This window comes from Hyaena hyaena, unplaced genomic scaffold (genome assembly GCF_003009895.1).
Source record: "Hyaena hyaena isolate Hyena2069 unplaced genomic scaffold, ASM300989v1 scaffold_183, whole genome shotgun sequence".
Lineage (NCBI taxonomy): Eukaryota > Metazoa > Chordata > Mammalia > Carnivora > Hyaenidae > Hyaena > Hyaena hyaena.
In genome coordinates, this window is record NW_024080815.1 from 2,537,421 (window position 1) to 2,551,133 (window position 13,713).

The window sequence follows — 13,713 nt, forward strand, 5'->3', positions numbered from 1 at the left end:
CAGGGCAGTGGGTCCTGTCCCTGTGCTTTAACAAAATCATCTTTTTGCACCAAAGACGTCTCTAGAATTCTTTCCTGACCTTCGGCTCCAACCCCCCACCAGCACTCCAAACCCCATCAACATGAACCCAAAATGGTCCAATCAATGCTACTTTTCAATGTGTATGGAGATTTCCCCCCAGTGGGTTCAGTGTAAAAAACCAAACCAAACCAAAAAAAGCAGAGAAATTTAACACAGATTTAATCGTTATTCCTGGGGGTGTAATCACACACTCTCCAGAGTCAGCAAAAGCCATAAATAGGCATTTTGAGGATGACTTTAAAAATCAGCATGCTACATGGAGGTGGACAAGACTTACGTACTAGACCAAAGGAAAGGCCCCAAGCCTTACTGTGATGCGAATGAGCACATGTAGCTCAGGGCGCATCTCCAGCCAAAAACACACGTTCTCAGGCCTCAGACCCAAACAATGGCCCCGGAAGGGAAGGTTACCTCCTCGCAAACACCACATGGCGTGGAACGTGGCTGGAGACCAAGACCCAGGTTAAAGGTTTTGTGATGAATTTGAGTAAAATTATTTTGTGAAATGTGAATGGAGAAAACCACTAGTTCTTAACCCATATTTGTTTTATATGTGGTTTTAAATGCATGTTTGTAAATTAATGAGTACATGTTATTAATAGACATTGAACTATTTCGCCTATATCCCAAAGTCTATACACTTCCCTGAAATCAATCACCTTCTGAGCCGCGAGAGCAGCTTTGCGACGGGAACAGAGCACACCGTAATTCAGGCCACCTTATGTCTGAGCATACGTGGTATATGGGACGCAAAACACAGTTACTGCTTTATCTTTGGAAATGCTGAGCAGGGAATCCCGTCACCAGAGCAATGGGAACAGAGCACACCGTAATTCAGGCCACCTTATGTCTGAGCATACGTGGTATATGGGACGCAAAACACAGTTACTGCTTTATCTTTGGAAATGCTGAGCAGGGAATCCCGTCACCAGAGCAATGGGAACACCGCACTGCCTAACCACATTGCTTTAAAAAACCCACATCAGTATCAGCAAGCCATGGAAAGACAAGGTCACGACCACATCCCTCCCTGCTCCAGTGCCACAACCCAACAGGCCCTGAGGAAGAGGCCCCCAGCCTGCGGGGCCAGGAGTGACACGTTCTGTAGTTCTTACGCCGCTGCCCCTCCTCTCGGCACCCCGAGCCACCCCCACTGCCCAGTAGGGGTTCCTGTGTTCCTGGAGCCACAGGAGACTGTACCCTGGCTGGCTCTATGCACCTTCCTTCCCATCATGCCTCCCTCCCTCCCCCGCCCACCAGAAGCCAGAGGGCCCCTGGTCTTTTCTGCATATATGCTACTCTGTTCCTATTCCCCGCCCCTGCTCTCTCAAACCCTTTCTTCGTGTTACCTCAGTCTCACAGGCTGTCACCAGCAAATGTCCCCATACCTGCAATCTTTCTCTGAACTTTATTGTTATCTTCTTGCTCTGAAGGAAACCTGGCTTTCCCCTGAGCCCATGACTTCCCCTGCTCTCTTTGCTCTCATGCCAGTGGTCCCCGATGGACCCCTGGCCAGCTTGCTTTCCAACCACTTCTGTCCTTTTTTCTTCCAAGGACCCTTTGAAGTTTACACCATCAGACTTTACTGCCTCTCGGGTATGCTCACTTCCTGCTCTGCAAAGTAACAGTTTCCTATCTTCTCCTGTTTCCCTAAGCCTTCTCTGACCCTTCCTTCCCCTTTCCCGGTCTTTCCACACCAAGCCCTTGCTGGGCCTTCCAGCCCCAATGAAAAAACTGTGGGTGTTCCCACAGTTCCCAGTTTGCTTTTCCTTAAATATTTATTTATTTATTTAAAAGAAAGAGAGAGACAGAGAGCAGGGAAGGGGCAGAGAGGCTGTGCTTTCAGCTCAGAGCCCAATGCAGGGCTCGATCTCACGAAATGAGAGACCAGGACCTGAGCCAAAATCAAGAGTCGAACGCTCAAGGGACTGAGTCACCTAGGTGCCCTAAGGTGACATGATGTACAACCTCCCTACTCAAATTGTAGTCTTTGGACTCATATCATCTGGGAGCTTGTTAGAATTGCAAACCGTCTGGTCTCCCTCCAGACCTGTGGATCAGGGTTTCTAGGTGACTTCTGAGCCCATTAAAGTTTTACAAGCGCTGATACATAACATAAGACAGGCTCTCTTGCTGACCACCAAGGACTGTACTGCGTCCCCAGGCATCGTGGCCTGGGACTCAGCTTCTACTGCATCGAGAAGCAATTCTATCCCACCCCCCCACCCCCCCGCCCCAGGTCTTCTTACCAAACGACTGACTGGCCCACAACTCCCCTCCTTTTACTATGGATGGAGTCCCAGTTCTTTTCAAAGGGGCCAAACCCTCTCCCCATTCTCAGACCCTGTTCCCTTGGGCCAAATAGCTGTAAAGCACTTGCCATCCCCATGATAGAGCACAGGGGCCAGTGGCCACAGCACAAATGTCACTGGGAGTCAATGCCAGCTCATATGACAACTGAGAGCCTCGGCTCTGCCTTGAATAGAGGTTTCCGACAAGGACAGCTGTTTGCAGTGTGAGATTCCAGCAGGGAGAGTCCTCTTGGAGAATTGGAGGGGTGGAAACTTAGGTTCTGTGATTTCTGTGAACCACGGGAAGAAGGGTGTGTATGCTTCGAGGCCAGAGTGCTCAGGGGGGACTGACAAGACAGCTGCAGGTGCTGAACATTCCTTAAACCAACTCCGGGGGCGCCTGGGTGGCTCAGTCCCTTGAACATCTGTCTTTAGCTCAGGTCATGATCTCATAGCTCTTACGTTTGAACTCCACATTGAGCTCTGCATTTATAGGTTGGAACCTGGAGCCTGCCTTGGATTCTCTCTCTCTCTCTCTCTCTCTGCCCCTCCCCTGCTTGTGTTTGCTCATTCTCTCTCAAAAATAATAAACATTAAAAAAAATTTAAAAACAAACCCCAGCATTCATCCCTCACTTAATTGCTCAAGGTCAAGGAATATGGTGATGCTCCCTTCTCACACTTCTGTGGCCCAAGACCGCTCCTCTGTATCGCTTCTGCTGCCACTTCAAGTTGGCAGTAGCAGGAGGAGAGAAAGGGAAGAACGTGTCTACACACAAGACGGCCGGGGCAGTCCAGCAGCACAGTCCAGCAGCGGGCCGAGCCAGGAAACGAAGTCTCCGCTTCTTTCCCAACTAAGGAACTTGGAGCACCAGCTCCCATCAGAGAAATCAAAGCAGCATTGTTCCAAAGAACAAAACAGTCCAGGAGAGAACAAAGGATTGGGCACCGATCCCTCTCAGGGAGAAGATGCTATCACAGACGCTCCACCCTACTTGGATGAACTAGCCTGTCTGGGTCTAGAGACCAACTTCCGGGGTTGTTTATTAGGATCAGGCTCAAGAGTAACGATCTTTTGGTACTTTGACCAATATGCAGTACCTTCACAGTTGTAAAAATGAGAACAAAATCTGTTGAGCGATAAGAACCATTTCTAAGAAACAACCACCTTACACTTTACAGCCACGCGGTGGGTGTGGCAGTGCACCTGCGGGTAGCCACCCTGTCTGTCCATGATGGGGCACTTGGACTCAGACCAAATGTTTGCCATTCACAGGTAAATGACTCCAACAAAAGGAATTTGCTAAAACTCTTGTAGGAGAGAAGAATGGAGTTACCACAGACCTCGGAGTCCGGTCCTTTCCGGCAGCATCCTTTTTTAGATTAGAGATTCAGTTTTGAGAACAAAATATAAATTAGTACCTAGTTCTTGCCAAGTCCTATGTTTGGCTCTTAGAAAATAGATGAAAAAGACAAAATCCCCATCCTCGAGTTCACTCACATAGGAATAGATTATTTCAATCAAGAGTCTGAGGTCGTTCAGGGCAGAGGCGGGGAGCCTGACATACCTCACATTTTGTAGGAACGCACAATAACCACTGTTTGAATTATGACCCTGGGTCACCAAAAGAGGGTTAAATACCTCACTTAGGAATATTGTATGTGAGAATGGAGAGGGGTGCAATTAAGAACCAGTATACAAGCAATCTCTGGTAGGAGCAGAGGTATTGAATTATGCTCATACTTACTACATTACCCCTTCTTCTATGTATGCACGATAAAAAGAATGAATGAAGCTAAGTCTTTGACAATACTCTCTTCTGATTGAACTGTCCCTCCCTCCCTCCCCAGCCCCCCGAACCCAGATGTCCAGCACAGGACAAAATAATCTTTATTTTTATTTCATTTATTTCTTTTGAGGGGGTGCGGAGGAGTGGAGAGAGAGAATCCCTGTTTGGGATGTCAGCAAGAAGCCTGATGCCAGGCTCGATCTCACAAACCTTGAGATCAAGACCTGAGCTGAAATCAAGAGTCACATACTTAACTGACTGAACCACCCTGGTGTACCAATAATTTTATTTTTAAATCAGTTTGTAACATCATTTTCTGTGGTTTATCACCAAAAGCATCTTGTTTGCAAAGGACTCTAGAATTCAGTGTTTTTCTAACTTATTTGGCTATGAAATTCTTTTTCTTTTTTTTAATGTTTTATTTATTTCTAGGAGAGAGAGAGAGAGACAGCCTGAGCAGGGGAGGGTCAGAGAGAGAGGGAGTCACAGATTGAAACAGACTCCAGGCTCTGAGCTGGCAGTCAGCACAGAGCCCGATGCGGGGCTCGAACCCACGAACCGTGAGATCATGACCCAAGCGAAAATCGGACGCTTAACCGACTAAGCCACCCAGGAGCCCCTATGAAATTCTTTTTTAAGGAGTATCTTCTGGGACTAGTGTTTTGGGAAAAACTTGCTGCAAACACACTGGATTAGAGATATAGGGACAGAACAGACAAGAAGGTGAATTCACTAATCTACTGACTTCTGAATAAGACACTTCAAAATCCATCCCCGATGTCCTACACCAGGTAGGTGTTATCATCACTACTTAGCTGTGGACCACATGACCCAAGTACAGATTTGCCCCTAGAATGCTGCAATAGTGGCAATCTAGAACAGACCATCCATGTCAAGGAAAATGCATAAAAAGTTGAGATATTTTTTTAAAACTTCATATTTTCAGAATGACAAATGTTACAAAACCATTTGGCTGTAGTAAATAGAATACAGGACAACAAAAATCAAGAACAAAAATACATATTTCATAAGTAAAAAATATAATTTATCTGAATCTATGGAAAAATTAGGCTTGAAATAACAGATATGGTTTCCATTCGCTTGGAATGGAAAGACCTCAGGTTACACAGGCCATTGAAGTAGACTAGATGGTCTGTTCAAACTTCTCTGCGATGAGCCTGGAATGTTTAACTTGAAAGGACTTCAAACAACCTTACTTGATAGATAGGGATATGGAGGCTGAAAAGCAAAGTGCTTTGTCACATCAATGTGAGTGTCAAAGTCGGGCTAGAAGCCAGGGCCTGATGCCAAGTGAGGCCCTAATGACAGGCTATAGTCTGTTGATTTGAGCCTCCCAAATCACTGGGCACACTGAGGTCTAGATGAACTTGATTTGCCTGTAGCTTATACCCTTTCCTGTGTTCCTGATGCTACATGGTAGGCCTTTTGTACAGTGCTAACACTCCCAAAATACCAAAGCATCAGGAACTATCTTTAGGAGAAAACTGTACTGGCCCATGCTCCAAATTCTGTTTTTAGGAACCAATGCTAGTCTCCTTTAAGAGGTCTTTTTTTAATATTTATTTTTGAGAAAGCACCAGCAGGGGAGGGGCACAGAGAGGGGGACAGAGGATCCAAAGTGGGCTCTGCACTGATGGCAGAGACCCCAAGGCGGGGCTTGAACAGACGAGCCCTTGAGATTATGACCTGAGTCGAAGCCGGATGCTCAACCGGCTGAGCCACCCAGTTGCCCCTTTAAGAGGTCTATCTTAACTGCATTGGCTACTTAATCTCCCAGGGAAGAAAATGTTTGTTAGTAGAATCAAAACAAGGGATACTTAGAAAGCTCCAGGAAAGTCACATTTCCTGGAGATTAAAAATATTTTTCTCCAGAGGAACTAGGCAGAAGCAAGAATTTTTTAAAAGGAAAGAGTAACTGCCCTAGTCACCACTCAGTCTAAACAAGGATCACTGAGCTTGGTCAGTAGTGCCAGACATTCAGACCTGATTCAGTCACAGGGAGGACTTTACTGGGAGTCCATCACAGGCTCACCATGGAACCTGCCTTCCTAATCCTCACAACAATCCTATGAATTAAGTATAATCTTCCATTCTAATGGAAGAGTTGCCTGCTTAGGAAAACTCATGCTATGAAATAGGGATTTTGGCAGAGGAGTGATTGAGTTTCAGTCAGAATAACAAAGTGGGTTTTCTTGCCTAAATTTAAGCAAAATTTATTTTAAAGTTTAATAGCTTTAATAGTTGCAGTACTTGGACTAGTTTGGAATGAATGTGAGAGCCAACGCAAATCAGATTCTCTAATTGTGACAGATCCATTTGAGGCTCTCAAAATTTACAGTGTAGGAGAAACAAGTTGTTTTAGAAGAGGGAGAGGGGCCTAACTAGGGAAGTAACTTGCTCAAGGTCACAGGGCTTGTCAGCATCACAAAGCGAGACTCCTTTCCAAGATGCCTGGATTCCAGTATCTCTCTTCATAACCAACTATTCCCTGTTGCCTTCTCCTGCTGATATTGACCTAAGAAACAGAAGGCTGAGGTTCGTGTTCAAGATAGGATCCTGTGGCACAAAAACAGACACATAGACCAATGGAATAGAACAGAGAACTCAGAACTGGACCCACAAATGTATGGCCGACTAATCTTTGACAAAGCGGGAAAGAGTGTCCAATGGAAAAAAGACAGCCTCTTTAACAGATGGTGTTGGGAGAACTGGACAGCAACATGCAGAGAATGAAACTAGATCACGTCTCATACCAAACACAAAAATAAACTCAAAATGGATAAAGAACCTGAATGTGACACAGGAAAACGTCAAAACCCTAGAGGAGAAAGCAAGAAACAACCTCCTCTACCTCAGCTGCAGCAATTTCTTACCTGATACATCCCCAAAGGCAAGGGAATCAAGAGCAAAAATGAACTATTGGGACCTCATCAAGATAAAAAGCTTCTGCACGGCAAAAGAAACAATCAATAAAACTAATGGGCAACCGACAGAATGGGAAAGGATAGTTGCAAATGACATATCAGATTAAGGGCTAGTATCCAAAATCTATAAGGAACTCAGCAAACTCCACACCCGAAGAACAAATAATCCAGTGAAGACATGGGCAGAAGCCATGAACAGACACTTCTCCAATGAGGACATCCAGATGGCCAACAGACACATGAAACGATGCTCAGCATCCCTCCTCATCAGGGAAATACAAATCAAAACCACACTGAGATACCACCTCACGCCAGTCAGAGTGGCTAAAATGAACAAATCAGGAGGCTCTAGATGCTGACGAGGATGTGGAGAAATGGGCACCCTCCTACACTGTTGGTGGGAATGTAAACTGGTGCAGCCCCTCTGGAAAACAGTGTGGAGATTCCTCAAAAAATTAACAGTAGAACTCCCCTATGACCCAGCAATAGCACTGCTAGGAATTTGCCCAAGGGACACAGGAGTGCTGATGCATAGGGGCACGTGTACCCCAATGTTCATAGCAGCACTCTCAACAATAGCCAAATCATGGAAAGAGCCTAAGGGTCCATCAACTGAAAAACGGACCAAGAAGATGTGGTTTATCTATACAAGGGAACACTACATGGTAATGGAAAGAATGAAATCTGGTCATTTGTAGCAACATGGATGGATATCGAGGGTGTTAACGCTCAGTGAAATAAGTCAGGCAGAGAAGGACAGATACCATATGTTTGCCCTTGTAAGTGGAACAGGAGAAACTTAACAGAGAACCATGGGGGAGGAGAAGGGGGAAAATAGTGGGGGAGAGGGAGGGAGGCAAACCATGAGAGACTCTTGAATGCTGAGAACAAACTGAGGACTGATGGATGTGGGGGAAAGGGGAAGGGGGGTGATGGGCACAGAGGAGGGCACTTGTGGGGATGAGCACTGGGTGTTATATGGAAACCAACTTGACAATAAACTATTTAAGAAAAAAAAAAAGATAGGATCCTGAACTCACCTCTTCCCATGGGCACACTGAATCTACAGTTACCCTTAGAACAATTTGCTCTGAAAAACCCCCACAAAACTAGCAGAATTACCCCTTCACATCCAGCAAATGAAGGGGCAAAAAATCACATCAAAGCAGGCAGGAAAGGCTGAGAAACAACTTCACCATTAACCCCCCCCAAGCCCCCCACCTTCTTACCCCCTACCCGACCATCTCCCCACCCCCTCATCCTCTCAACCCCTTACCCCAAACTCACCCACCCCCTACCACTGCACCCTTAACTGCCCACCCCTCAGCAGCAACCTACAATTGGGAGGGGACTCAAAACTTAGAGCTTCTCCCCTGAGGAGGCTGTACCCATATTAGTCACCACAACGTTTGAGACATACTCCCAAAAGACAAGCCCCCAAAACAGCTGGCTTTGAAAAACAAGCAGGCTAAAGCCCAAAGGACCCACAGGGCTGTGGCAAACTGAGAAACAGCTCTGAAAGAACTCACACGTGGACTTACTGTGTAACTCACGGGCTTCTGGTCCGACGTATAAGCAGTCTTTGAAAAGTGCTCAAACTTTATGTGACAGAAGGTCATTTGCTAATTTTAAAGCATTGGACTTGAGGCAGGGGCCTGCTGAGATATTTTCTGGACAAAAACCGATGGGCACCATCTTTCTGCTCCCTCCTGGCAGACACCATCTTCGAGATCCCCTCTGCTGTGCTCTTCAGTGCGTTTCTCCCGGAGAGAAACTTCTATATGCAGCTGATGCCCTGGTTTTTATGGTGACCCAGTTTTTCCGGCTGTAGCCCAGGGGATGTCCCTTGATCACCTGGCTCTGAGGAGACTGGAGGCTTGCATTCCTGGGTCCCATGGGACAGTACTCATCAGAGATGTTCAGGCCACTGCATAGAGGACACACTGAAATACAGCCCCAGTCTTTCTGAGAAGGAGGCCTATTTTGCTGGTTGAGGGGCTCGGGCCTGGCCACTAACTGGGGCCTACACAGATGCGATCAAGGAATGGAGGCCTGTGGAAGCAACCTTTGTACTCAGCTTTGCTCCAGCTTTCCCATATATTAAATAACCACCACCCTCAGGGCGCAGCAACAGGTAACTAACTGACCCCAGAACTCAGTCTTCCTGTGAAAGGGACCTATTCTGCCTGTGGGTCTGGCTTCCAATAAGCCTGGATCTAGGTGTTGTCTGAGATGATCCCCTTTAGGACACTGACAGGTCCTGACATAACCTCAGCTACTGGGAGCTATGAAAAAGAGGCTGTTTGGACAATCATAGAAGTTTCAGAGACCACCAAGCACTAGGGCAGGGTTGAATGATAGGTTTCACTATACATAGTTACATTTCTTTCTTGTGATTATAACTTTTGAGATGTACTCTGTTAGCCTGGATGGCTCAGTCGGTTAAGCATCTTTTTTTTTTAAATAGATTTTTTCTTTTATTAATGTTTATTTTTGAGAGAGAGAGAGAGAGCACAAGAAGGGGAGGCGCAGAAAGTGGGGGACAGAGGATCCAAAGCCAGCTCTGTACTGACAACAGCAAGCCTGATGTGGGGCTTGAACTTGGAATCCATGAGATCATGACCTGAGCAGAAGTTCAGGCGCCCCAGGCATCTGACTCTTGATCTCAGCTCAGGTCTTGATCTCAGGGTTGTGAGTTCAAGTGCCACACTGGGCTTCATGCTTTGTTTGCATTGGGCTCCACACCCCGCATGGAGTCTACTTTAAAAAAAAAAAAAAGATGTACTGTTTTAGCAGCTTTCAAATATGCATCACAGCATGATTAACTAGAGTTGGCAAGCTGTACATTACATTCCCATGATTTATAACTGGAAGTCTGTACCTTTTGACCCTCTTAACCCATTACCCACTAACTTCTCATCTCCAGCAACCACCAATCTGTTCTCTTTATCTATGAGCTTCATTTCGGTTTTTAGATTCCACAGATAAGTGAGATCGTATAGTATTTGTCTTTTTTCCTCTAATTTCACCTAGCATATTGCGCTCAAGATCCATCCATGTTGTCACTAATGGCAATGTTCATTCTTTTTTATAGCTGAATAATATTCCACTCTGTGTATGGAATGGAATATCTCACATTTTCTTTATCCATTCATCCATCCAGGGACACTTAAATGATCTGTTTCCCTATCTTGGCTAGTATAAATGAACTAGTGAACACGGAGTTACAAATACCTTTTCAGGTTAGTGTTTTCATTTTCTCCTGATAAACAGAATTGCTGGATCATATGATAGCTCCTCATCTATGAAAAAGATTTTTCATCTTTTGAGGAACTTCCATACCGTTTTCCATTTTTGTCACTATGTGTGGTGATGGATGTTAACTGGACTTAATGTAATTATTTTGCAATACGTACAAATACCAAACCATTATGTTGTATACCTGAAAGTCATAAAATGTTGTCAATGCTTGCAAAAAAAGAAAAAAAAAGGAAAGAAATGGAAGGCTGATCCTGACATACAGACCCCAGGATCGGCAGCGGTCACAGAGCAAAGGCTTCCTTCATCAGGAAGACCTTCCCCTTCCTCAGTGGGGGCACTCCCCACTTCTGGTCACCTCCAGGCTCCAGTCTGTGGCCAAAGGGGAGTTCTGCCAGTAGAAACCTCACAGTGGCTTCTGGCGTGGGCACCATGGCCAGGGGGGGCATGTCACTGCCCTAATCTGGGGGGACACCTGGAAGAAATATCCATATTGAGGTGGAACACACCCCAAAATTACAAATCAGGACATGTACTAAAAAGCACCTTTGTAGCCCAAACCTGAAACAGTGGGATAGCATTGTGTTAAATCCCTCCATAAATTGCTCTCCAAAGGACCTTCTACCAACATACTTTTGTTCGGTTACTGCTTGATGTCGAGTCATCAGTTGGGAAATGCTTTTTAACTTAGATGGATTTTTGTCACTTGGGGATTGACTGGCTCATTACTTATATGTGACATATTGGAAAAAGCAGAGTGAAGACCTGGATTCTAGTTTGATTCTCACCTTTACTAGCTGCATGAACTTTGGAATCTCAGGCTCTTCACCTTTCAAAGGCAGAAATTCACTGCCTATCCTACATTGGAATTCCCAGAGCTGCACACGCGCCTCCCACGGCCTTGGCCACACTCCCTTAACACTCCACTTGGCCAGTCCCTTGAGTCATCGCAGTCTCTTGTCCTTCAGGAAACCTTGCCTTGACTTTATCCCCCATTCTGCACCCACAACCGGTGCAAACATCCCCTTTTCACACCATAGGGACAATGAACTGATCTTCTCCATTAGACTTTTGGCAGGAAAGACAGTTTATCTCTGCATTCTCAATGCCTAATTAAATAGTTATTGACTAAATTAATTACAGCTTTTCTACAAACTGTGCAGCATAACATAAAAATGTTACTCAAACTGTTAATCACCGAAGTACTGAAAATACAAATATATATTATTAGTACCTTAGTTTGCTTGCGTCTTAAAAAAAAAACCGAACTCTACAAATCTATCAAAAATTATAAAAGTTCTGGGGCACCTGGCTGGCTCAGTCGGTAGAGCACGAGACTCTCGATCCCGGGGTTGTGGGTTCAAGCCCCAAGTTGGGTAGAGACATTACATAAAAATAAAACCTTTAAAAAAATTTATAAAGTTTTTAGTAAACAACCTTCAGCTTAGTTCAGGCTCTTCCAAATATTTGCATAGTTTATTTATGCCAAATTTGCATACACAAATGTACTGAGCAAATAAAAATGACACGATGTCCCATAAAAGTTGGTAAGAGAAGTTTATTGTGTGGCCTATGCAGGCCTTCGCATTCTACTAACAGAAAAGCATTTGTCCACATCTTAGTCGACCTAACAAATTACGTATCTGTGGTTTCATCTACACGGCTGCAGTGTTACACTACTGGAGAAAACCTTCCTTTCACTTGTACTTTGGTGTGATTATACAGTAGATAGTTCTTCCTCCAGAAAATAAAAACAGTCTCAATCTAAACTTCAGATGGAACAAAGACATGAATACCAAGTTGCCTGCACCACTTGGTGAAAGACTGCAATAAAAACCGGAACAGGGTGCTGCTTAACATACGAAGATGATGAGACGTCTCTGCCAGTTTCAGTCAAACCTCTGTAGGAATGATTTAGCCTCTGGGTTTATTCTTCCTGCGTTTTTCACATATGACAGGTAGAACTGTGCTGCAGTGAGGAACAGTCATTCTTCACTTGCTCAAGGGACTCAGATACTGGACTTTAGCACAGGAAATATCTCTTGGGGCTTAGTAATATACAAATGGGTAGGAAAAAAAAAACTCCCTTAGGAAAAATTTCACAATTGTTTGACTAAACTTCTGAAGCATTTCTGTCACAGCTTTCATATATTAAAAAGTTTCCTCCAGCGATGAAGCTTATTTATGAAATAAAGCCTAGTCGCTATCATCTGACCCATGTTCTGAACCCCGATCTGAGGCCTCATTGTTGGATCCCTCTGCTTCTGATTCATTTCCAGAGCCTTGGCCAGAGCCCTCGTTATCAGATCCTCTCTCGGAATCGTGCTCTGACTCGGCACTTGGAGAAGCCGGGCGGGAGTCCATCTCAGAACCTCCGGAGCGGCTTCTCCCGGACTGCACGGACTCGTTGTCAGACTGTTCAGAACCCGAGGGCCTTCTCTTTCTGGCTGGCTGGTCGCTGTCTGAATCCTCATCTGACTCCTGTCTTCGGGGCCTCCGGGGACTGCCGGCTTCGCTGCCAGACTTGTTCTGGTTCTCATCAGAATCGCTGTCCGAAGAGGCACGTTTCTTCCGCCGTTCACCCTCGTCGGAGTCGCTGTTGCTGTTGCGGTGATGCCTGGCAAAGACAAGCACTGGTTACACACCAGGATTCGGGCCGATGGGACCTGGCAAGCAGAGAATGTCTTCTAAAAAATAAGGGCACTGAATGTTCTATTTCTTGATGTGGATGCCTTACACTGGTTCTCACTTTGTGATATTTGTGTACTGTTTTGTCAATTTGGTATATTTCACAATAAAAAAGGATTAAGAAGAAAAAAGAATAAGGCACTTTAGTTGTACCACAGCATTTAAACAGTAAAGGAGGCCTCTCACTGGGTTCTATCAGGCACCTTTCATCACAATGAAGCACTTCTCAATTTCATACATAAAATTATGAAAAGGAAGGGCTACATTTATCTTTATCAGCAAATTCATGGCAGCAGAGGTGAAACCTAAGATCTTGCTTGGCTGTAGGGACTCTGCAGAATGAACCCTCTCCCAAGACTGGATGAGTGGGACTTTTCCCTATCAGATACCTGAAGAGCCAAGGTACCATTTCTATCCAGGACTTGCTGCTGCACTCGTGTCTTCTGCCAGGGTAAGTCTGACTCAAAATACACAGCAGGGGCTAAAAGGCTTCTGTAGCTCACTTACTTTTGCCCTGAGTTCCCCTCTACTTGTCAGTTGACGGGTTAAAGGGAATGGGACTTGTACCTATGCTCGGGATGGTGGTGGCACCCAGGAAATCTTGGCTTCCTGGAGGCTCTGGAGGAAAGAACATTCCTGTAACTGCGGTGACAGCTGCTCA

At 45.3% G+C, this 13,713-nt stretch overlaps 1 protein-coding gene and 1 non-coding gene across 2 annotated transcripts in view; one reads left to right on the forward strand and one right to left on the reverse strand.

Annotated features, from left to right (window-relative positions):
* Positions 1 to 11,670: 11,670 nt before the first annotated feature.
* Positions 11,671 to 11,743, forward strand: TRNAE-CUC. Its single transcript has one exon. It is a non-coding gene; the product is annotated as a tRNA-Glu (tRNA).
* Positions 11,744 to 11,899: 156 nt separating this feature from the next.
* CTR9 (CTR9 homolog, Paf1/RNA polymerase II complex component) overlaps positions 11,900 to 13,713 on the reverse strand; it is a 29,493-nt gene continuing 27,679 nt past the window's right edge. The window contains exon 25 of the mRNA XM_039240900.1: positions 11,900 to 12,981. Within this exon, the coding sequence (XP_039096831.1) occupies positions 12,561 to 12,981 (421 nt within the window). The 3' untranslated portion in view covers positions 11,900 to 12,560. The remainder of the gene's footprint in view (positions 12,982 to 13,713) is intronic.